We start from the raw sequence: 25,461 nt of genomic DNA, 5'->3' as shown, positions 1-25,461 counted from the left end.
ACAACGGGGGGAATTTTCAGCGAAAGAACAAAGTTGCTATTTGTCACTGCGTTGTCGAGTTCTTGAAAAAATTCTGAAATCTTGTCTTGTTTTATCTGTATTGACGTAATTCTCTTTTGAGGTAAAATTTCAGATAGCGCCAAGAATACCAACAGTTTTTGTCAATGTTATTGAACTTTGCGTCCGAAATACCGAAATTTCGTGAAAGACGAAAGTCCACAGGTTACAGACGAAGGTGATAACAACGTGTGATATAAGTGTCTGAGAGTGCGTAAGTGTTGAAAACCACGGGTCATTTCCAGCTGTGTGCAGGTGCCTCCAACTAAAGCTATTCGTGCAAAGTTTTTCAGCTGACGGGCAAATTTAAAACTAATCAGCGGGTGAGAAAAAATCGATATTTACTGTGGGCGGGAAAGAAATTTCACTTTTTTTCAGTGGGCGGGGAGAAAATTTTTGCCAGTGGGTACCGGAAAATACGTAAAAGAGGGGAATGCTATGGTTAATAGAACTTTAGGTGAGATTAAGCGCCTAACTTTAGGGAGCGATGTTCCAAGCAAGGGATACTGCTCGCACGGTTTTGCGTTGATCTTGCTTGCCTAGTGGGCATCTAGTGGACAATGGGTAATTTCAGTAGTGGGGAGACGGCAGTGTAGAGCTTGAATTGTTGTGGGGAGTGGGGAGCGGACAGGCCGTAGACACTGGAGGGCAGTGGGCATCAAAATTCAGTGGGAGGGCATATTTTCCGTATACGCCAGTGGGAGGGCAGTTACGAATAGCTGAAATTCTTTGTTTGCGTCCCTGGGCGCACAGGTTTTTTGGAGGTTTCGTGAAAACATACACAGTGTATTTGACTTCACCGCGTATCTTTCCTGCCTGCGAAACTTCGTTGGCAAATTTTATAAATTGTGCTTAAAACGCCAGCATGCTCGCAGTATGTCACCTTGTAGTGCAAATGACAGAGGTGACAGAGAAGTTTCTGCTTTGATTCTTAAATGCGCAGTCATATTATATGAAAACAATTAAGCAAGTATAAAACATGTGTATGTATAATTTTCAGTGTTTTTAACTGCATATCCTCCTGTCTTTCAAAACTGGTAATTACCTAAAGCCTAGACAACCTTGGCAGGCTGGACGATAGACTAGTGGAAAAACAAAAAACAGAAGACAGACATACATAGGGACAGACAGACAGACAGACAGACAGACAGACAGGGATGAAAGTAGGTAGATAGAAATCGTGTGTGAAATAGTGGCAATGTAGAATACATCAAGCGATACATCATGGTGTAAAAGTTGAAGACATAGAATGAGCTATACAAAGCGCGTCCGACAGGAAAATCAATAATATGAAATTTTTATTCATTTGTGCGTAACTTTGTAAGAGTGTCGTCATGAGGGCTATCATGACGCCTACGTTGTTTTGCAGAAAAGTTTCTGTGCCCCCCACACCGATGTTGAAATACGAGAACATAAGACGGTCACGGCAAATTTGGCATGGCTTGAAAACATTCTATGAAAGATGGACTGCACACACAAACAAACATTTATGATGGAACGATGACAATACAATGATAAATAAGTTTTAAAATAACAACCAGAACATGTCCTAACAAGGCTCAGTTAACAACAAACACCTGTTGGACAATTACCACTGAATGGTATGGCCTCATACCTTAAGTGTGTTTGTGTGCAAGAGCTTTCATTTTCGGGTTAATTAAGTAAAGTAAAGGTTTTGTATCCCGTATTTCAAGTTCGGAACGAGTACTTGTATTATGACACCTCCACCATGCTGTATGTGAAAGTATTCTCAGATTTGAACAGAGCGTAAGGAGTAGTATCAAATTGCCTCTTGCATATTCTACTGTTAATATGGACTCGCAACTTTAAATTTACACCTTATGCACATTATTTTCTCGAGAAAACTTTAAGGGTTTCTTTTATAAGCTTATTGCAAAAGAAAACTAAAGAACAAATAAGCAAAGCACATTACGTGGCCAAGTAACACTCCATGATTATCTCCAATAGATTAAAGAGATAAAAAATCAAATTATTGCTTTAAAAGCGGCGGACGACGTTACATTACACCAAGATGAATTCTCTTTTGCTTGTAGTAATATCGTTGGAGATTTGCACTCGACGACAGTTGTTTATTAAAAGCAATGACATGAATTCAAATTCGATTGATCCTAAACGATTCAATCTCCTTACTAGACTGAGTCATTGGCTACACTCAGTACAAAACAATTTATAGATAATATTAAAAATTGCCGCTCTGTTTTACTTTGTAGGAAAAAAATAGAAATTCTCATTATGGCGTGGGCACTCCTCAACGATGCTGGCGACTATGAAGTTTGCCGGATCACAAATCGGTGGCGTATTGTTGAGTGTTCCGATCTAATTACCATCTCGCTAGTCAACTGTGTGAATTATGACAATAAAAACGAAATAAGTTTCGTGCGATGTCTTGCTTTTTAAAACACAGCATCCATATTACCTCCAGCATGTCAAGCTCGACAAAAAGACAGTCAAGAAAGCTAGCGTGCGCGTGATTACGAAAGGGAATAATAATGATTTTCGCCAGAAAGTTTGAAAGACAATATACCAAACGACACGAAAATGTCCTTGAAACAAGACAATAAAACAACTCTGTTAATACTCTCAAACATGTTTGAACTACAGCTTTGGGCTCAAGCTTGAGGCAACCTTTCGAGCAATGCCTCGACATGTTTGGGTCTATTACAGTATAATTACATGTTTCATGCTCCGCGTACTGCAAATCCCGGTTAAAATTGTTGGTATGAATCCAACAGTTTGTTTGAAAGTTCAGAACCAGCCAACCACATTAAAGGTATACAGTCACCTGTAATCTAAATATGACCACGTATGGTCAAAGGGGCGTTCCTTAGTATTCAAAATGCCCATGTTGTGGCACTGTTTTTAAAAAGCGGCCACCCACTTAAAATCTGTGATTGGTTAGATTTTCTCTTTCCATGGTAACTGTAGCAAAATTGGAACAGGTGACAATATACCTTTAAGTGAATGAACCTATTACGATTATATCTCCTCTTTGAGCAAATGATCGAATTTTCTCTTGATCCCTGGAATTTAGCTCTGGATGATATATGTAGAACTTTGGACTATTGAAACATTATACACGTTCATAGCGATTATTTTGAAAGCCGGGTACCAGCAAAAAAGAAAGTCTCGCTTCGATCGGGAGTTAGGCTCTTTTCAAACCCATTCACGCATAACATTATCGACAGTCACCGATGAGCAAAGCGTTTCAAAATGGAGACTTTGAACACGATTCAGGGAGATGCCTGTAATGGTACGGAAGACCAGAGTGATTAATTCAAGACAGTCTCCTTACGACGGAATATATGACCATTGCCCTGGGCTAGTTTAAATGAGTGGGTGGAGGGCAAGAGATGAAGGGACACAGAAAGACGGACACATGCAGAGATCTAGACATGGAGACAGAGGGGCAGAGAGAAAGCGACAATGAGAAAGGGAGGGACGGTGCGTGGGATGGACAGAGAGGAATGTTCAGGTTGTAGAAACATTAGGCAGACCTATAGACTGACAAACAGTAGGCTTTAAAACAGGCAGAAATGAAAGCAAGTATTTCGTCAGACTGGAAACCAAACTGTTCCCGCCAGTTGTAAAGTATCAGTATGCCTCCTGCCTGAAACTAACATGATCCCCCGCCCGAGTTTTCTTGCTCAGCTTAATCGCAGTAATTTCCTTGTATGAAGACGGACATCAGAGAAATCTCTGCACCTCTTTAAATGATTTATCATACATTTTATAGATCTCGATAAGACCGCAACTATGTAGACGCATGGCCCTTGGTCGCAGCGTATAATTTATCTGGACAATAAACCACCGTTACTACCTTCGATATGCTAAACGATCAAATAGAAAGTCGAAGGGTCAAAGTAAAATGCACGATAGATAAAAAACGATAGAATAGAATAAAGTCGAATAAGAACTAAGAGAGAAACCGGGAAAATTTTAAAGGCACTTTGTCGATGTCAATCAGCATTGATCTATAGGCTCTAGAATGTGAGTTTTGAAAGGGTATTGACTTCCTTTGGTCTTTGGTATTGATTTATTATTGTCATAAGATCTCACCGCTCTGTCATTCCTTTGTTCTCAAAATGGTGATAAAACTTATTGGATTTACAATTTTACAGCCACATTAAATGCCGAGGTCGGATTGCAGCTTCAATCAAATGTTTCTTACAATAAGGACCGATTTAATAGCAACCTCACTTGCTGAGTAAACAGTAAACATGTTTCTATGTCTACTCAACATATTAAGGAGAGCGCCGTACAAGTCACCGCTTCCACATTATGACGATGTTGATGACACAGTAACTATTCTTAATTCTGAAGTTAAAGAGGCTATGTAAACATATTTCTGTATTTCAGCCCATCAGACCGTGACTGCGTTTAATATCTTTCTAGCCTCTCTCCCCAGGGACGATTAGGCTCTGATATTTTTCATGTTTATCATGCATAGAACTACTTTATCTCTTAACATAAGTTCGTTTGTTTTTAATCCACATCTTTCCTGAGAAATTTGCAAGAACCGTGAAAGGGAGATGAAACCTTTAGTTGACTTCCTGGTTGATAAGTCTACAGGTACATTTTGTTCTGAATAATAGCAGGATGGTGGATCGTTTGTTAATCAAGATCGAACATATCGTCATCATTACTTGGCAGAACGTTCATGACGACGCCGTGTGCAAACGCCTTTTCCTATTGCGAACCAATAAACCTCATGCAATTTTCATGGCTCCACGAAAAAAGAGAAACATTTGAATAATCAATTCATATATTAACAAAATCTTATCCTTAACTAAGAAATGCAACGCACTAGGGCATTTGCACTAAAAGCAAACATGGTGTATATGCACAAAACGTGCACACAAACTACGACAATACACTCAAAGAAATTGTTTGTTTGTCTGATCTCGGCCCTGCTCATGACTTAAGCTGGTCAACCGATGTCCTGTCTTAATTTGGTCGATATATGAGTTACAGTTCGTTTATTTTGTGCAGTAATCAAATATTGACCGTTGGCAATGAAAGCATATTTCAATGTGGCAGCCAAGTGCATATATTTGATGAATGGCCAATTCATCAAAGTAAAGATTAGAGCATGTGTGAATGAATATCCGGGATATTCATGTTTGCCATATCCCGTGTACTGCAACAACCATGAGTTCAGAAACAGGCATGACTGGCCGCCAGCATTATAAGCACTGCTTGTGGTTTCGGTGAGGGGAGAGGCTGGCCATCGTCCGGACCATATACTGCTTGTGATGTTGGCATGGCACCGTTTGTGGTGTCTTTATAGGGAACAGTTGCCATGTCCGTCACCAGGGGGTGGGGGTCGGGGTACGTGTCTTGGTCTCAGCACAGGTTTCTTGTTGCAACAATTTCATTAAAATACAGAATGACTGAATGTTTCAAATATACCCAAAAAATTATATATATATATATATATATATATATATATATATATATATATATATATATATAATATATATATATATATATATGATATTTTTATGTGGACTCAGTTTTTCATCTCTACGGAAAAACTTTCACCGTTTGTCAAAATTTGTTTCTTCTGCAGAATATATATTAAATGGCAGTTCGAATTTCAACTCTGTAAATCTGAATTATTTCGCCCTTCAACAAAAATGAAGGGTGACTCATTTTAAAATTTCTTTTAAGCAAGAAAAAGTGCAAAGCTCTCATTTTGGAGATGTGCACTACTTTACGCTCGTTGTTCGTTTGTTGTCACCTCTTGAGGCGACTGAGAAGCAAAGAACAATTTCGACTGTCAAAATCGACATGCTTCAAAACACTTGAGATACACCAGCTCTGCCCGTACAAATATTTACAATTCATAGGTAGATGAGAACAACGCTGAGAAAGGGAAAGAGGAAGGTTCAACTTGTAGACGTAGAACAAGGAATCCATAGTTTTAGTCAAGACCAAGGGATTTTGCGTGCGCATCACAAAGTTCATGCGATTTTACTTCTCAAATACTCCACTCGGCTCCGATATAAGCATGGAGGTAGTAGGAGCTCCTACTACCTCCATGATATAAGCAATTGTTTATTCAGCGAAATGTTATCAATTGCACATTCCTTGCTTTATGTTTACAAATCAGTCATTGTAACTAACGTATATTTGGGTCATCGTAATTGCTTTTATCAATGACAATGCATGACAGGTGCTTTGTTACACAGGTACACTTGAACTGCAGAGACGCGCACTGTTTTGGCATGTTTGCGTAGCTAAGTTAGGCCCCTCTCTACCATTTATGGTTAGGCTAAACATGGAGTCTCTGCTACCTCCATGAGCTAAACAATAGGCTACATTCTCCGCCCGTGAATGTATCATTCGCTATAAAAAGCATCAATTACTTAAAAAATCATTGTTCATTCTTGGCTTCATTTAAAGAGGACACACGAAAATTAAAGTTGCATCATGATCATACCTTACGACACTTCAGAAACTTTATCGCTTATTCAAATGCCGTCAGATCGTTCCCAAGGATCTATATTTTGGCCCGTGACGTGTTCTCTGTCTACTTTCAAATAATGACACGTACGATGTGAACAGTTTTCCTGTCAATTCAGTGTTTGAAGCTGACAGAGGCAGATCATTTCTCGGACATGTTGTCTCCCTTATGTCATGTCAAATCAATAGTGTTTGGCCGGTTTCGAGCACTAAAAATACATGCGTGAATTGAGTTCTTTGTGATTCAAGTTTTAACAGAGTATAGCTTTACGTGTGACGTCAAGTCGATAAAGGTGCAACCCATACTGCAAAATCTGTCGCTGCGAAGCCGTTCTCGCTTCGCTTGGTGCTTTGTGAAATACATACTCTACAAAAGAGACGATAAGCTAACTGATTCGAAATAGAGCAAGAAAAACGAGCAGCTGAAATCTTGGCATTTAGCGGGGCTGAATAAACAGTATGAAGGAAAGGAGAGACAGAGACAGAGAGAGAGCTGGGACAGAGAGAGCGCGCGCGAGAGAGGCATGGAAAGATAGCCAGACAGAGAAAGAGAATGACAGAGACAAACCGAGAGACACGGAGAGATCGAGAGACAGACAAACAGACAGACAGACACAGGGAAGGGGGAAGATTATATCCGTATCCCGCCATGCAAAGCAACTTCGCGTTGGTATCCGCACCTGCTGCCCTCCGTCTCACAGGGTCGAGTAAATGGGGCCATAGCGATGTAAACACAAATCGGTTGTCTTGGCAACTTGGCCCAGGTCACCTTATTCTCGCCTACTCGCCGTTGTTTATTAGAAGTGGGATTCGCACGAGTGAACAAAGGCTTGTCTGAACACCTGAAGTGAATTTAGGTTGTGCGAAGTCGCGCAATTACTTTGTGTGCAGTGGAACACCTACATGCGTAGTCTTTTGTTACAACCGCGTTGTGACAGGACAACTCATTTGTCAAGAGTCGTTTAAATCTTTATTAATAGTCTGTTGTTTATGGTTATCTATCTGCAAAATGACCATCATTCCACTAATTATTATCCTGACATATTTGTTACATGTAATAACACTTTCTATCTACCAGGGTTTGAATTTGTGACTTTACATGTCACATGAGTCTACCTAAAGTTTCGCTTATTCTGTCTTCATATCAGGTACGACTTTGTGTCTTTGCTGTGGCAATCTCACCAATTAGGTCCGTCTGACGTATATATCAAGTACTCCCTTACATCGTCCTGAGGTATTTCTGTACAATCTAGAAACAGATGCCACAACAGCAATAAGCACGCATGCTCTATAAAGCACCTGGTGGAGTCATGGCAGACCGCTTTACTACATTCGACATGAGCTGTTTCAGAGGCTGCATCGCTATGGCAGAGTGATCCCAGTTCACCTGCTCAGTGGTGTCCAATCCTTGGATATGAACTCGTCGAAAAGCGGCCGACCGGGTGACAATGCTCACTTTCGCTTTACTAAGAAGTGTACATAAACACCGAATGAGAAATAACAAAATAACATTGCAAAATGTGAGACTCACCCAGTGATTAGTAAAACCTATAATTCTATATCTATTTAATACTATCGATAGCAACCATTCGAAGGAGTTTAACGAAAATGGGACGTTGCTGTAAATTTACAGATTACTGGGATTGGAAAAGCTGCAATATATTGCTCAGGTATTAAAAACTAATGCGACTTGACTTCAACAATGTAATGACTCGTTATTCTACTGGTCTAAGCTATTTTATATACCCATGCACGTCGCTCGACTCCAGATTTTATTATTTTAAAAATTGCTCAAAGACGACGACTCATCGATTCATTCAGTGGATCTCCAGATGTACGTAAACACTTGGTAGTGTAACAACATTTAATTGAATATTAACTTATAGGAAATGCGCAGAGCCTGTGTTAAATCAATAACAGTTTCTCTCTCTCTCTCTCTCTCTCTCTCTCTCTCTCTCTCTCTCTCTCTCTCTCTCTCTCTCTCTCTATGCGTGTACTATATATATATATATATATATATATATATATATATGTATGGGTGTGTGTGTGTGTGTGTGTGTATGTGTAATTTCTTCTTATGTCAACTGAATATATACTATGGCGAAGGATACACTACCATTATCATACAAAATTCACGTGAGAAAAAGACTGAAAAATAGTTGCCATAGGCACTAATCGAGTTCAGCCTCATACTCAGAAATATATTAATTAACAGTCAGTAATGAAATGGCGACTATTCAATGATATCACAAAAAAAAGACATTACGCAATGAGAAATAGCTGAAAATTATAGTCAAAAACGGCAAAATTGCAAATCTAACAGGTAACTTTTCAATTCCGTTTTAAATCTGTGTCTCGCGGAATTTTTTTTTGTCTTCTGAAATATTTTTCCATACCGAAGTAACAGTGAATTTAATACATGTTGACCTAAACTGGTTCTGCATTTCGGTGGACGGAAAACATTTTTATCTCTTTATCGAGTACTATAGTAATTATCAATTGAGGAAAAATATGATTTGAAGTGCATGGGAAGATTACCATGAAGTACATCTAAACGAAAATGGCGACCTGAAGATTACATTGTTTATATACATCAAGAATTTTAAGTTTCTTGAATAATGGGGCACTATATTGTTGTTGTAGTTGTAGTTATTGTTATGCTGACGGTAAATATCCATCGTAACAAGCGTGCAACTACAACAAATGAGAAATGTCAGTCCATTTACTGAATCACATTAAAAACAGATATTAAACCTGTAGTTTAAATCGAAGCAGACTATGAGAGACTTGTCCAAAGTCGTTTAAATGTTGTTTGAGGCTTAAAGATCAGTACTGGTTACTATGACAACTATAATAAAACTGCAACTCTTGATTTACGATTCAGCTTTTCTAAAAACACTTTTTAATACAATAGCTGATTGATAAATATTAGAGTAATGAAAATTACTTGGAAACTAACAGATGCCGTAGTTAATTAAACGAATAGTCGGACAAAGGCGCCTTTTTAAATTTGTGCGTAATTGCCGATCCGTAGGAGACGGTTTTTTTTGTTTTTTGTTTTTTTTTTGCTGTTCGTCACACTTAAAACAATGGAAGCACTTTTCCTGGCTTCCTAACCTCTACTCTAATGGTATTAAGCCTATAATAAGAGGAACTGTCAGTCATCGGCAAATAGTTTACAAACACGTTTATTGTTAATATGCTGATTATGCAACAGCAATTTATGACCGCCGATCGACCCGGATATTACCCTATGTTGAGCAGGTAAAGTGTCTCTTAATGTTCAAATGAGCGAGACCTAGATATCCCGGGTTCCAGGGTCTATGACCAATGGTGTGATGTACTTTTAAACGCGTTACAAAGTTAAGTATTGGCCATCGTAAGCACAAACTTCCTCTATTTTCCATTGTGAGCGTACTCCCAGGGCCGGGACAGACCCGGATATCATCATGATAGTCGCGTGTCCGCGGCCGATCTTATCAAATATTTTTGATCACTACCGTTTTCTAAAATAATGCTCCGTCATTAAAATATGTTGATTGTCGTCTTCATCATCGACAGGAAATTTGCCAACATTGGTCAATTAGACAAAAAGGCGCCCTGGCAAGTACGCGCACATCTCATCATGATTTTTCCGACAACAACGACTGTTGGTACGTGGAATTTCATTCGATTATCCGGGTTTCAGTTGTGTCAAGTGCTGGATTAATCTCAATAAATTGTATTTACATTTCATTAGTAAACCCCAGAAAGGATTGATAATATTTACTGAAAGAGATAACTCATAAGACCCACACAGAATAATTGACACAACAGTTAATAGATTGTATCAAAGATGGCCAAAATGAGTCACGTACACCTTATTTTCAAACGAAATGTTTGTCTAAAACCAAGGCAAACATGGCTATTAAACTCTACCATCACGCTGCGTAGTGCTCAAAGTTGTTCAATCTATCGTCATCAACTAAAAGGAGGGTACTCAATCGAGACACCTGAGTCATACCAAATTACACAAATGATAAAAGATAGGCCGGTGTGAACTACCCTCATTACATTAATGCTCCTCTGTGGATTTATTCACCAGCTGGCTTTAAAAAATCACCAAATACAATTTGGGATAACTCAGCTAGATCGTTTGACAACTGCCTAGACTCCAATGCAGGAAAAGTTTAAATAGTCCCTTTTCATTAACATTGATAGTTTTAAAAATACGAACTGATAGATTCCACAAGAGTTTAGACTTTACGTTTTTTTACTCAAATTTTCATTATACTCTTCTGGTCTGTTGCTTATTTTGAAGCCTGTACGATCAATTAAGTTTTGACAGTATTCAATGTGATTAAAATCCGACGTGGAGATGGGTCTGTCTTTTACGCTATCGTATACGGTCTTTTTTCTGCTGTCCTGCCCTCATGGCCGTATAAAACACCGCAATACGACTAACGTAAAAGACCGACCCGTCTCTACATCGGATTTTTTAATCAGACTGCACATTTTTGTTTCAGTGAAAATATAAAATTTATTTTTTCCCATTGACGCAGAATTAGCGCCCAAGTTTCAAATACAGGTAAATTTTAGGCAACTTCATCTTGTCTGTGAAAGAGATTACTTGAAATTTCATTGCGCAAAGTGTTCGAACAATTACTTCTTTCAGTCCCACGGCGCGTGCTACCGTAACAGACCTCTGACAAAATAAACAGTACAACGACTAGGTACCAGTCAACTCGAAGTCCGCTTAAAATATATTGCACTCAACTTTTAAAAACTCAGCGGTTTGTTGGAAAGATTTACAAAGACGTGACGAGAAAAACCATTGAAGTATCCGAACACAATACAACCACGATATCTGCAAACTTTCCACTGTGTGTATACCTAATTTGTATACGACGCCTTTAGGGTGTGTCGCAGTCTTGCGCAATTATACACATTATACAGCTTCTCATTGTCAAAGTTTTTGGTCGTCATTTCTCACGTTTTACCATATGGCTAATTCGATATATAAATATCGATATATATAAATAGTCTACATGCTGATCACATCACATCAAATATGTAGATATTTTGACTACATACATGGATCTCACCCTTACAGTTCCTCTTAACCTATATCCACACAATTGATGGTGTTATAGTTCAAGGCCATTGGTCGCAAGATAGACCCTTCAGTCTCGTATGGGTGAATTTATTCAGAGTCCCTCCGACAAGGAGGGAATGCACTTAATTATAGACCATATCAAAAACCAGTGACTCAGATTTTTTGCAAAGGCAAAATGCAGTAACATTAAAGACCTATTTTCGGCTATTCTATACAGATTCAGCGATCAAATTTGTCATTTTTCTTTCCGATGTATCAGTAAGTTCAATAAATTGACCTTCATTTGACCTGCATTTGACCTGCATCTGCACATTACGTAATACGGAACTTCGATTACGGAAGAAAAATGGTGTCATTCGTCTCGTTACCATGGCATTCATATGTCACTGCTTGAGATGAAGAATCGGAACTAGTATGTCGGTATACTAGTCCAAGGTCAGAGAGACGAGCGCCAAATATTCACGCGTAACTTGTAAATATTGAAATGACATACTAAGGGTGAAACAAATGCCTATACGAATAAAGAAAAATGAGAAAAAATATATAAAGTCATGGTAGTACACGCCTACAGTAGGAATAGGATTCACACATTAAAATACCTTTATGATCTGTCGATTGTGTGGGCTCATTATTTCAATCTGTAGAGTAAACTAAATGTTTTCACTGCCTTGTGTTTGAAAATCGAAAATTCCTTTTTCTCACACAAAGTTAAGAGGGATGGCGGCCAGTTTGAATTTCAAGTGTCGGTAATCATTAAGTAAATGTGCTTCTCTAGTTATCAGATTTCCACATGGCTCCCCTAATTTTTATTATTTTGATTTTTAAAGAGACAATTTGAAGTTTCTTTGAGAAAAGTTTGTGGAAATCTTTAAGTCTTTCATCTTCGAGGTGCGTATATTTTCAAAATGTGAGAGTACAATGGCGACACAAACACGGTGAGTGAATGGACCGCACTCAAAGGATTAGCAGCTTCAGGCAAGTTTGTCAAGTCTGGTTTTCTCAAGACTTGTTTCAGCGCACTAAAGAAAAGTCGCTTGAAGAATTTCCATTTTTACCATTGGTAATTTTATCGTTGAATACAACTCTGTCCCTTTTTAGCATATCGTGGGTAGGAAGAGAGACGATTTCACACATCGGAGTCTTCCCTCTGTATGATGCTATACTTTGAATCATTTAGCTCACATTGTAGCTATCAAACTAAATGCGGGTGTGAGCGATTTCCAAAACAAACCTGGTTTTGCCGCTCTGAGGCTTCAGCGACACCTTCTCCAGGGTTTAGATTGCCAGTAACATGAGTAAGTTGACAAAGACTGCCAAAGTCAAATCCGCTAGGGTCGGAGATATCGCATCACGGAAATAAAACGGGAAAAACAAGTCATGCTTGTTCTCACTGGAAGGGATAATATAAAAGTATGGCCTTGAACTGTTAGTCGGCTGAAAATATGGTTTGACCCTAAAAAAATTGCTACAAAAGGTTTCTCAACGGTTTTGATAGAGTCAAATGTGCTTACTAACATATTAAAAGTCTACCAAAATCTGACCACCGGAAACGCGTCATTTTCAAGATGGCGTCCAAGATGGCCGCCATATACTTAAAATGGCCATAACTATACCAAAAAAAATTGCTACAAAAGGTTTCTCAACGGTTTTTGATAGAGTCAAATGTGCTTAATAACATAGTAAAAGTCTACCAAAATCTGACCACCGGAAACGCGTCATTTTCAAGATGGCGTCCAAGATGGCCGCCATATACTTAAAATGGCCATAAAAAAACTTAAATATTAAACCTAGACTAGTGATGTCTGTGTCTACCACCATGTTTTAGTGGTTTAGGAATCCAACTATCATATCTAGATTATAGGCAAGTGGTCATAAGTCCCATAATTTGCATATTTGTACATGTATTAAAAATAATCACTGTCACATTCTTCGTCCAGAACATGTTGCTCATGTGGATTTTCACAATTTCCGAGGTTAGGTAGTAAAGGGAAAGCAACTCCACACATCGTTCATATTTTGGGTGTTTGCGTTTTGTGTATGAAATTGTGTATAATATAAGTGTATGTCATGTTTGGCTGTTTTAAGAAAAGTGTTGCTTAGCCATGGTGAGACGTATCCGTAATCTACGTGTCTTGATGTTACTCCACACGGAGTGGAGAGACAAGTGTGACACTGCGATCCGTTGGCGCTGCATTTCGAAAACAGAGTTTTCTTCATCAGTCGCTTGAAATTCATTCTTGATTGGTGAGACGTGTTGAATGGTTGATTGTTTTTATTTGGTAGTATATTGTTCCACTTACATTTGGTGTTCAAGTAGGGAAGCTAGAATGTCTACTGGTTGGTCTTGTTGTGTTTGTGTAGGTTCGTGTGAACCTGAGTTCGAGCTGTCGTCGCTTTTGTGAAGTCTGGCACTTATAAGTGTATTGCCTATATTTCTGTTCCTTCTATATGCGATTATTGGTTGATTTTGGAACAGTTTTTTATTTAGTGTTTCGTCTTTTTCAAGTTCATTTCAGTTTTCTGTCAAGGCTTGCTTGATTTTTGTCATTTCGATGTTACGGGCTATATGTTGTTATGAAGACTACTGTACAAAATACAAGATAGCTCTGCTAAAAATAATCTTTAAAAACAACACATTTGAATTAAACGATGAATTCTACCGGCAAATATGGGATGCTCTATGGGGTCTCCCTCGTCGCTGGAAATAGCAGATATTACATTTCACGAGACAGAAATGAGAATAATACAGAAACACAAACAACAAATGCCGACCTGGCTGAGGTTCAGGGACGATGTTTTCCTGATTTTGATCGGAACACAACACGAACTCAATGAATTCATATCAAACATCAACAAAATGCATCCTATTTTCAAATTTTCGTTTGAAAGCTCCTCTCAAGAAATCACATATTTAGACCTGACTATCTACAAAGGTCGTCGATACAACAAAAAGAACATTCCCAACACCAAGACACACTTAAAACCAACAGATACATTCCAGTTCTTACAAAAAACTCATGCCATCCGGCAGCAACATTCAAAGGTCTGATCAAAGGTGAAACATTATGATACATCAGAACATGCAACAACGAAACCGATTTTACAGAGAAAGTCACACAATTTAGTGAAAAATTACAAGACCGACAATATAAAAATACCGCAATTATACGGTGTCCATCACATTTGATCTGAATTGGTACATACCAGTATGGGTACCAAAGATCAACAATAAATGTTGTTTCTATATCAGTGCAGGAAAATTCCAAGTTGATGTTATGACAATGATTTCTGCACAGTACAGCCAGAAAAACAACAAGAATATATAAACCAGAAAAACAAGAATGACAAAAGTAAATAACGTCTGAAACTTTAGGTACTGGAGGTCAACTTTAGCAACATGCATAGCAAAAACAGCTAGTCCCTCTTAGTTTGAGCAGGTCTGTTAATATGTAACAGTTCAAAAACAATGACAGGAAATGACTCAAGGTCAGTGGAGTAGCCTGTTTCAGTCACTGGCATGCCACCACTCCTACATATTTGCAGGATTTCCCTTTTTCTTACCTCATTTGCACATTTTTGACGTCCATTTGAAGAACGTCACGTCTCAGCCCCTGCATCTACCCTGTACACCAAATACTGAGATGATAGCTTTGGCGGTAAGGGAGCTTTTGCGTGTGACGGACATACATCCGCACTAACATACCCACATACATACATACATAGAGACACACAGACGCCACCGACTCACCATAAAAGCTGTTTTTGTTATTTATGTACATACCAAATATGAGCTAAAAATGAAATAGAACGCATTATCAGAGAAACAGATCATAAAAGCAGAAAAAACAGCTTGAACAACAAAAAGAAAGAAAGAACGCCACCAACAATACAGTAGTCTTCATAACAACATATAGCCCGTAACATCGAAATGACAAAAATCAAGCAAGCCTTGACAGAAAACTGAAATGAACTTGAAAAAGACGAAACACTAAATAAAAAACTGTTCCAAAATCAACCAATAATCGCATATAGAAGGAACAGAAATATAGGCAATACACTTATAAGTGCCAGACTTCACAAAAGCGACGACAGCTCGAACTCAGGTTCACACGAACCTACACAAACACAACAAGACCAACCAGTAGACATTCTAGCTTCTCTACTTGAACACCAAATGTAAGTGGAACAATATACTACCAAATAAAAACAATCAACCATTCAACACGTCTCACCAATCAAGAATGAATTTCAAGCGACTGATGAAGAAAACTCTGTTTTCGAAATGCAGCGCCAACGGATCGCAGTGTCACACTTGATCTCTCCACTCCAGTGTGGAGTAACATCAAGACACGTAGATTACGGATACGTCTCACCATGGCTAAGCAACACTTTTCTTAAAACAGCCAAACATGACATACACTTATATTATACACAATTTCATACACAAAACGCAAACACCCAAAATATGAACGATGTGTGGAGTTGCTTTCCCTTTACTACCTAACCTCGGAAATTGTGAAAATCCACATGAGCAACATGTTCTGGACGAAGAATGTGACAGTGATTATTTTTAATACATGTACAAATATGCAAATTATGGGACTTATGACCACTTGCCTATAATCTAGATATGATAGTTGGATTCCTAAACCACTAAAACATGGTGGTAGACACAGACATCACTAGTCTAGGTTATGGCCATTTTAAGTATATGGCGGCCATCTTGGACGCCATCTTGAAAATGACGCGTTTCCGGTGGTCAGATTTTGGTAGACTTTTACTATGTTATTAAGCACATTTGACTCTATCAAAAACCGTTGAGAAACCTTTTGTAGCAATTTTTTTGGTATAGTTATGGCCATTTTAAGTATATGGCGGCCATCTTGGACGCCATCTTGAAAATGACGCGTTTCCGGTGGTCAGATTTTGGTAGACTTTTAATATGTTATTAAGCACATTTGACTCTATCAAAATCCGTTGAGAAAGCTTTTGTAGCAATTTTTTTGGGGTAAGGTCTTTTTTTTTCATAAATGCAGCCGACTATGTTGGAAGGAAGTGGTTGGTTGTGGCAACATTACACGTACTGTGTGACTTGCAATTTGAAAGCGTTTTAGATTTAAAGTGTCTGTGTAGTAAACGAAGAAGATATCTCTGAAGAATTTGTACGATTTGGCAAACACCTACTAAATGACGATCACGCCATCTTTTATGGGATATGGGCAACTGTTGGCAATGTTGTTTTAAATATCTTACAAGTTTTAAGTAAAACTTTCTGACAAGTGTTACTTTTTCTCAAACGTTCGTATTCTGAATTGCTTGTTCCTGCTGTGTTTTCGGATCACCTGTCTCGAGGCAATTTACCACAGCCACTCGTTAGATACGATTCCGCTCTGCGCCTACGCTCCCCTATATGTGTGTATTATACACACGTACAACGGATATATGGTATATATACACACACCTCTATGGGGCGCGTAGGCGCAGAGTGGAATTGTGCAGCTGACGAATGACAGTGCAATTTCCACTGGAAGTTGATGTGCGTAGAGCCTGTTTCCATTGAGATGGCTATAGCCTATATTGCTAAAGAAATGCAATAATCTGCGCTATAGATATTTATTCACACTCAAGATTGTTGTAGTCACGATGAAATGCTCCCATCTCTGCAGGTCGAAATTTCCTATACCCTTGCTGTAGTTTCCAAGGTTCTGTTGTTCGGTATTTCAGTTTTCGCAGTCGTTGATGTACAGATGTGCAAACAATCCCGCGGAAAGTTTATACAAAACGTGAAACGTGAAGCGAGAGGGTAAAGTTGTACGATACGGTCCCAAGGATCTTAAATTTTTAATGGTAACATTTCACGATAGTCCTTACTTGACCTTTCAAGTGACCTCTGACCCTGATTTCAGACGGGCGCGAAAACGACACCAAATATCGTCTTATCACTGTTACTCTGAAAATGTTTAGACAAGGAAAGGAAAACTGTCCCGTTTCCCGACTTAACTTTCTTCAAACTACCAAAGTACAATATATTCAGTGTAGAAACCGAGTCGAGTCTTGCCAACTACTAGGGAAAGTTCTCCAGCCTGAGTCCATTGCCCATGCACTTCTATCATTTTGCCTTTGACCGTAAAACGAAAAGAAATTTTCGTCCCATGTTACCTCAATCTTTGTAAGTATAAAATCGGACCCATTTAGTTTTTCTCTGCTTTGTTTTTCATTTTGGCTGGCAGGTATGTCTGTTGATTCCATAGAAACGTTGTATTGTATGAATGTATTATGTAAGTGTGTGCGTGTCTATGAACGTACCGCTGAAATTACTGCACATCTTTGTGCATATAACCGTGTGTATATTTTTGCCAAAAATTCCTAATTTATTTGAATGCTTTGATCAATTATACTTTTCAGCGTGAACAAGACATCAGTATTACATTGTCATCGGTATATTTATAATATATGGCGATTAAACTTCGTAATATCATCTGTTTTGTGCTTCATTTTGACAGGCTAGATTTTCAATAAAAACAATCATCAGGCCCGCTTCTGAAAATATTGATTGTGGCACGAGTCTGAAGCATGGTTATCAAAATCATCAAACAGTAAGGTAGTTCGCAACCCATGAAAAGAACGTGTCGTTGTCAAATCGCTAAACTATCTGTTCGCCGATAAAACTGTACTGTAATTTGTGCGTACGCGTACCAGTTGACATGAAGTGAGAATGAAATAAAATCGATGTAACTAAGGTTTGCAGACCTCTGACAGCTTTTTCAGCACTTTTTGCCGTTGGCATTGCTAGTAGCGGCAAGGCATAAAGTGCATCGAGTGCTCCGTTACACGAAAATGCGAGAATTCATGGGTTACAAAACGTCTTACTTAGTTGTGTCCCTTTTTCTGTACATGTCAGCACGTTTTGTGTTCAATACGAGGAGAGAAAGAAGCCAAACCCACTTGTACCACATCACATTCTAACACACACTAGAAAATACATAAATCAAAGAAAGGACTTATTGTGCTATTTGGTATTTACTCAAACACTGTAAATGGTAGGAATAAGGCTTTCAGTGGCTTACTTATAGAACCATATTGTTTAATCGACATACCTGTTCTCTTTTGCGTTGCTTACTGACAGATATATGCACTGCTTTAAAGTGACAATGATTACAATACACAAACCCCAGTTGAGAAGCCATTATCCCGTGTGTGTGTATGTGTGTGTGTGTGAGTGTGTGTGAGAGAGAGAGAGAGAGAGAGAGAGAGAGAGAGAGAGAGAGAGAGAGAGAGAGTATGTATGTATGTATATGGCATATTTCAGAATAAAATCTACCCCTGACGATCGCGTGAATGCTTGACACTCGAGTAATAGGTGCCAAACGTACTTGAGATGTTCTCACTTTTATTGCGAGTACTTAAGCCATTAAATGCAAAATTTACTATACACTGGAAATTCTCCATGGTAATTATTCTTCTGTATAGAACGAGGAAACTTCGCTTTTCACAAAAAGGAAAGGGCAGTTGGTTATGTCTGCGAGTTTGAAGGCACGTCTTTACGATGTTTCAAATTTTACATGCTATGGGTCTCCCTGAATCGTAGGATTCGGAGTGAAGTAAAGCTATGACCGAGGCAAGACCTTCACCTGAAAGTTGAACTTGAATGCCCCTGGGACAGATATCCAGACTCGAAATTTGTATATATTTTTGGTTTACCGCTCGTGGGGCTCATTATGGAACCTAAGTAGTAGATAATTTTTTTCATCATCTCATTTATGCGAAAATCGAAATTGTAATTTTCCCAATAAAAGTTAACGAAGGGAATGCAGCCATTTGAATTATTTTTTTACTATTTTAATGTACTACATATATTATTACACTGTGACCTCTCAATCTTTCTATTCCTGATATCAAATTAAAATGGTAAGTTTCCTTTAGGAAAGTTTGATGAACTCGTTTTACCGGTACGATTTCGAGACGCGACAACATCGCGTATCACCAACATAAGTAAGTCAAACTGAACTATAAGGACATTTATAAAATCAAGACACTTCGCACTTATCGATGAAGATCTGTAACAGAATTAACACCGTCATGTCAATGTCAAAATCTAATTGCCGTATATTGACGTTGTACATTATTGCGAAATTGATAAAAAGGTGAAAAAGGGTGACGTGTTTGGTCAATTTGTCATTTCAAGTTGATAACACGATAAGTCATTATCAGCAACAACCGAGCAACTCCGTTTGTCCATGTCTCCATGACGGAGAAACCATATTATTCGGTGAACTTTGATAAAAGGCAATGCAAAACAATGGTCTGAGGCAACTATAAAGATCTTTGCTACAGTTCTGTAGATAGATTTCACTATCATTTTTGAAACTCGAAGTGTAAGGTAATCTGCATGGAGTCACGACTGGCAACATGACTTTGTCTCAAGTTTTAGCAACACATTTATCCACAAAACTCAACGAACATATTTAAAAACAACAACAACAACAACAACAACAACAACAACAACAACAACAACAACAACAACAACAATGCACGATTTTATAGACCACGAACAGTATAAAGATCCCCGTTTTAACTCCCAGAACCGATCATGGTATTCGTGACTTTGATTACTTACCTGATCAAGTCAAGTGGACAGTATATTTAAAGGTCAGATTGTTTGAATGTATCACCGTCATAAAATTGGGCATAAAATCAAGCCAAACGAGAAACGAGGCAACATGCAAAAATCGGTGAAACCATAGCATAGTTGAGACTTTGATAGCACAGATTTTAAGGTTGTTGACCCAATTCTATGAGACTGTAGTGCACCGCTCTGCCATGACATCAAGATGACCCCTGTCATTATCTGCACTGTTAGTTACCGGATATCTCGTGTTGGATCTTGTCCTGCTATGTCACCGATTACCCTCTGAGTCAGTACATGATATTTGTCTTTTAACATTTAAAAACAAAAACAGACATTCTGTGCGATGCCACATGGATAGCATTGGAAGGGAGGCACGCAGGGACAACATGAAGGGCAATCTGACCTCTGAGTATCATAAAAATGCCATGGCACGTCAATTTATCACAATGTGAGTGTATGGTTGTCATGTGTGTCTGTGAAACTACGCAATCAATAGTTTATTTATCTATTTGTAGTTTCAAAGGCAGATCATATGGTTGTTGGTTTGTCTTCCTGCCGTAGGAAAGATAACATTGTTTGCAGTTTGTATATGCGGAAGGACAGTCTTCTGATAAGTGTATGTGACGTAATCCCTATTTCGTGGAGCGACCCCCACCCAAGCGTATCACAGATGTTCCGAGCAAACCCAGGGAGTAATGTTCCTGCTTTCACCAAACATATCAAGGGTAGGGCGAGGGGCGGATGACATTTTAGGGTTGCCAACATTGCATGTGCTCTCACAATGTACCTTATACCATTCCTTTGCGATTCAAGACCAATGTCATGAAAACATTGTAAACTGCACCCTGATAATGAGTTGAGCAAATAAAGTTACGATGTTTACATGTTCAAACTCTCCGTTATAATATTCCAGAAAATACCCTACGTGAAGAAGATCACATCCTACGGTTCACTCAACACGTTTAACATGGAGTAAACGTCATCGACGTCTGTTTACCATTGTTGCTCCTGACGAAACAAAAGCAAAAATGTCTCTGAACATACGACCAAGAGCGCCTGGCTTATACTGAACGGTGATTGCTGTATAATGAGGGCTCTGTTTCTATAGCAATCACAACGAAGTACGTAGAGAGAGAGAGCCGAGCACTAATGTGCGGCCGTAAAGGCGAAAAGCCATTAATGAAATGCTACTCAGAAGATATTTCCCTTCTATCTGCCCCGTTATCGTTGCCATGGTTGCTGGCATCAGCGCATCAAATCATGCACATCTCTTATATAAAGTTGCGTTGCTATTTCTCTTATTCTTAAAACTTGACCATCTCATGCCTGTTACGCCCGCCATTTGAAAGTAGAGATCATACCAGCAAATTCATGCACATGTAAGCGAAGTACGAAAGCGAACCTCTGTGGGCACTTTTTATCGGGATGAATTCTATGCTAGGATTTTTTGGTGCAAAAGTTTCTGGGTTGATTAAAACATTTCTCGGGAACATTTGTTGAATGAGCATGGGTGTATAAAAATACTGGGTCTAAACCGTTAAAACTTACACTTTATGCTTTGCAGGTGGTTTTTCGGTGACGCGGTAATGATATCCACTGGCTAATAGGAAACCATTATTGAAACTGAATTTACGAGAAGAGAAATGAAAATATTCATGATATATATAATACACAAGATAATTTGGAGACAAGACACGGCATCGGGCCAAGCAATGGACATAGTGCTGCAGTATTGACATCGTCGTAAACCACGCGCCTCTTTACGGCAACAGCTCAGCGCTACCCGTGATTTTTGCGTAGGTCAGCGGAGCGGAAATTATTGCTCTGGCTTGCGAGAATGCAGTATTGAATGAGGAGAAGAAATACGAAGTGTCATATGATTACTCCAATACACTGATGAAGTGTTTTTATCTCATTGTGTCGGTCGAAATCAGATAATACATCGTCTTTATTGGCACTCAAAAACTTGTGTTATTTTATACGGCTGTTGTTTGCCTACTTTTCACATAATATTACAACTGTCTCACGGAAACAAACGACTTAAGGATGGCAATTCTCCTGTGGAGAAATCAAGCCATGAACGTGATAAAGTGTAGAGCAAAAACCAATAGCCTAGATATAATGAAATCCCAAGAGAAAAAAAAAGCAATGCAAATCGACCGAAATAATACGGTACCTCGAAATTCCTGTTTTGTTCGAATTTTCATGACACTCATACTTGGCTACATTCTTTAACGTTTTTTGTCTTACCGCCGTTTTAATGGCACTTGTTGCATAACGTATATGTCTTGGATAACACAGCAGGTCCGAGGCATAAAGCAGCCAATGTGGTCACTGGTCTGCTTTTGTAAAGGCTAGACCCTATTCGTCGCTTTCGGCCTTCGTCTGGACGGAGGCCGATAGCGACGACTAGAGTCTAGGTTAATTTTTTGTACTACAGTCTATTCGTCACACGGGGTTACAAAACGGCGTAATCACCATTTTTGAAGTTGTTCCCAGTCTCTGTCAGGTACATAATAGCCTAGATTCCTTTCCCGTCCGCTTGCCTCCGTACCTCCGTCTCGAGACGGAGGTACGGAAGCAAGCGGACGGGAAAGGAATCTAGGCTAGGTACATAAGCACCCGAATGGTTTCTAACTTTGCGGACCTTAGCACTTATATCGATTCAAATAACACCATCGAACCGAAATGTGAAGTTGAAGGGGAGTTTGGTCCACTTTGTCCTATTGATTCTCTGTTTATTTGACGCAAGAACTATCTGCTGTTGCTTCTTATGTTGCTTCTTCTTCATTCGTTGTAATACACAATGAGTGTGAACATTATCGGCCCGGCACGAATGTTTTTATTTATCATCACACATCGGCTGCAAACTACCACAGTTAAAGCGAAAGAAAAGATGTAATAGTAAAACACATACAATTATTCTTTAAAAATACGGCGGAAGAATTTACCAACTCACTGACATTGCGTCCCATTCTTGGTTTCTTGCAAACATGATACAGCGATGCGTTTTATATATTCCTGTTTTTCATCCGACAAGATCAGACTACCGATATGTGAACAACAAAACAGCAGTGTTTACTCACATCATTGACTATAGCGCGAGAGGGGCTGTGCTTGAATCGCGAACGTGACGTGCAGCAAGATGACGGGATGCCTGACAGAAGTTTTTCTGTTTTAGTCTTACGGAGAGAACACATAGCACTATTCGAATTGAAAGTCTTAGCTTTGCGAGAAACAGCATGATGAGGAAGTAGTATGGAATTTTCACTTTTCCAGACGTGTGTACACACTTCCTTTATATATAATACAAAGGAAATGAACAACTAACCGTAAGTGATGTAACAGTCTTCAAAAGACAGCCTACTAATGAAAACAATAACGTCAGTTCTAAGATTTCTTTGTCAAAAAGTAAAAAGAATACAAAACTTACTGGTACGTGCATCTCACGAACTCAAAATAAACAGAAATGACATGAAAACTTATATTTTAAAAAAATGGTGAATATGTCGACCCTGTATCAGTGTGTTCAAACCTGTCGCGACCACTCATCGTCTAAAATGATGCAGAGGAACTTCAGTTGAAAAGTTCATCCAGTTTATCTAGTGGAGAGTGAGAGATCCTTCGAAGGACCCTTTGTAGATACTCGTAAATCAGATCGTAATGGAACGAATATGCTTTCGTTGTCAAATAGAAGACGATTCGCCCTCGATGTGCCATCGCGAAAACTTTGATTGGAAACAAGAGTTGGGGTTCAGTATCCATTAAATTAAATGGATAGCGTATGTAAGTCACATGCAGTGTGATACATATATTCTCTCCATACTTCGACGACGAGGTGAAATTTTTGCCAGCTTGACATTTACCACAAACTTCAAACCTTACAACAGACAAACTTAACATCACGAGAAACTGTAAAATGTAAAATTTGGTTAATTCATATTGTATGGTATTTTATGTGACGTTGGTCTGCTGAAATTTTAAAATACACTTATTGTGCGTTGTCGTCTGCTGTGCGAAATTTGATACGGGCATTGTTTATACATAGGGTGAAACGAACCTGTGAACTAGTTTTTATCGTCATTTTACGTACTTGGCAAACTTAACTACACTATTTGACATATTCAAGCATAATAGAAAGAAATTTTATCTTGAATTCTCACCTCCCGAACCAGCAGAGTTTCCAGCACCGGGTCCATTGCCTTTCGGATAACCTTGTCCATCTGCCGTGATCCTTCCCGTTGTCCCTATTTCGACATACTTAGCAACAATCTGGACGTAGCTGTCGCCACTGGACTCAACGATGAGGTTGCCATCGACCTTCAGAGTGTCAAGCTGGCCGGTGTGGAAACCGGGAGAAATGGAGCACGTTTCGCCATCGTTAATTTGTATAGAGGTTCCAGAAATAACAGTACATGGAGAAATTGTACTCGCTATGCCCGGTAGATGGACGAGCAACAAAAACGCTAAGCCCGTCAGAACAAACGAACTTGTCGGCATGTTGGGCTTGCGTAGTTCTTTTTCATACCTTCTAAATGTAATTGCTGTGTTGTCTTTAACGGTGTACGTCTCTAGAAGGACACACGTGTTGGCTGCTCACCTTCTCAAGGCTGGCAAACGAATTCAGTCGACTATATTGCACTTCAGTCTCTGTATGCCAGCTTGTTGAAGACTTAACAGGTGCGCCGTGTCTACGTTGCGAGTGTTAGGACGTGTCTCCTGACGCTCGCAGACGTGAATTGAATTCAAACTTCGCTGGACAATCTATATAAGTCGAACCACACACTATTAATCAATGCCTGCCGTTCTGCCAAGCAAACATTAACTTACTGTGGTAGCAGCAATAATGCGTTTCCGGGTTCATTGGACGACAAACACGTTACGTACATGGCGTCGGTTTGAATAAATTTCAATGATTAATAGACACCGAAAGTTTGCGGTGGGCCTAAAATCGTAGCCTTGGAATCTTCACGGGAAGTTAATTTACTGTCCGAATGAGGTAAATGGTAAACAGCGAAAAGTATATTTCTAGTGCATTTTCCGAGAGAAGTGGAAAACCGTAACGACGGCAACGGACGTACAATTAAAATATTGGAGGAGGAGCTTGAGAAGATATTAGAGGTGGAGCCTACCTGGTATCTTGATGGCAAGACTGTTGCTTGATGTACCCGCTTACCTGGTATCGTATGCTTGC

At 39.1% G+C, this 25,461-nt stretch overlaps 1 protein-coding gene across 1 annotated transcript in view; it reads right to left on the bottom strand.

Moving 5' to 3' along the window:
* Nucleotides 1-25,115, bottom strand: part of LOC139116585 (uncharacterized) — a 66,350-nt gene extending 41,235 nt beyond the window's left edge. Inside the window, exon 1 of the mRNA XM_070679181.1 lies at nt 24,431-25,115. Within this exon, the coding sequence (XP_070535282.1) occupies nt 24,431-24,767 (337 nt within the window). The 5' untranslated portion in view covers nt 24,768-25,115. The remainder of the gene's footprint in view (nt 1-24,430) is intronic.
* Nucleotides 25,116-25,461: the final 346 nt, after the last annotated feature.

Source organism: Ptychodera flava, chromosome 17 (genome assembly GCF_041260155.1).
Source record: "Ptychodera flava strain L36383 chromosome 17, AS_Pfla_20210202, whole genome shotgun sequence".
Taxonomy (NCBI): Eukaryota; Metazoa; Hemichordata; class Enteropneusta; family Ptychoderidae; genus Ptychodera; species Ptychodera flava.
The sequence above is the reverse complement of the archived record's forward strand: the minus strand, read 5'-3'. Positions and strand labels throughout refer to the sequence as shown.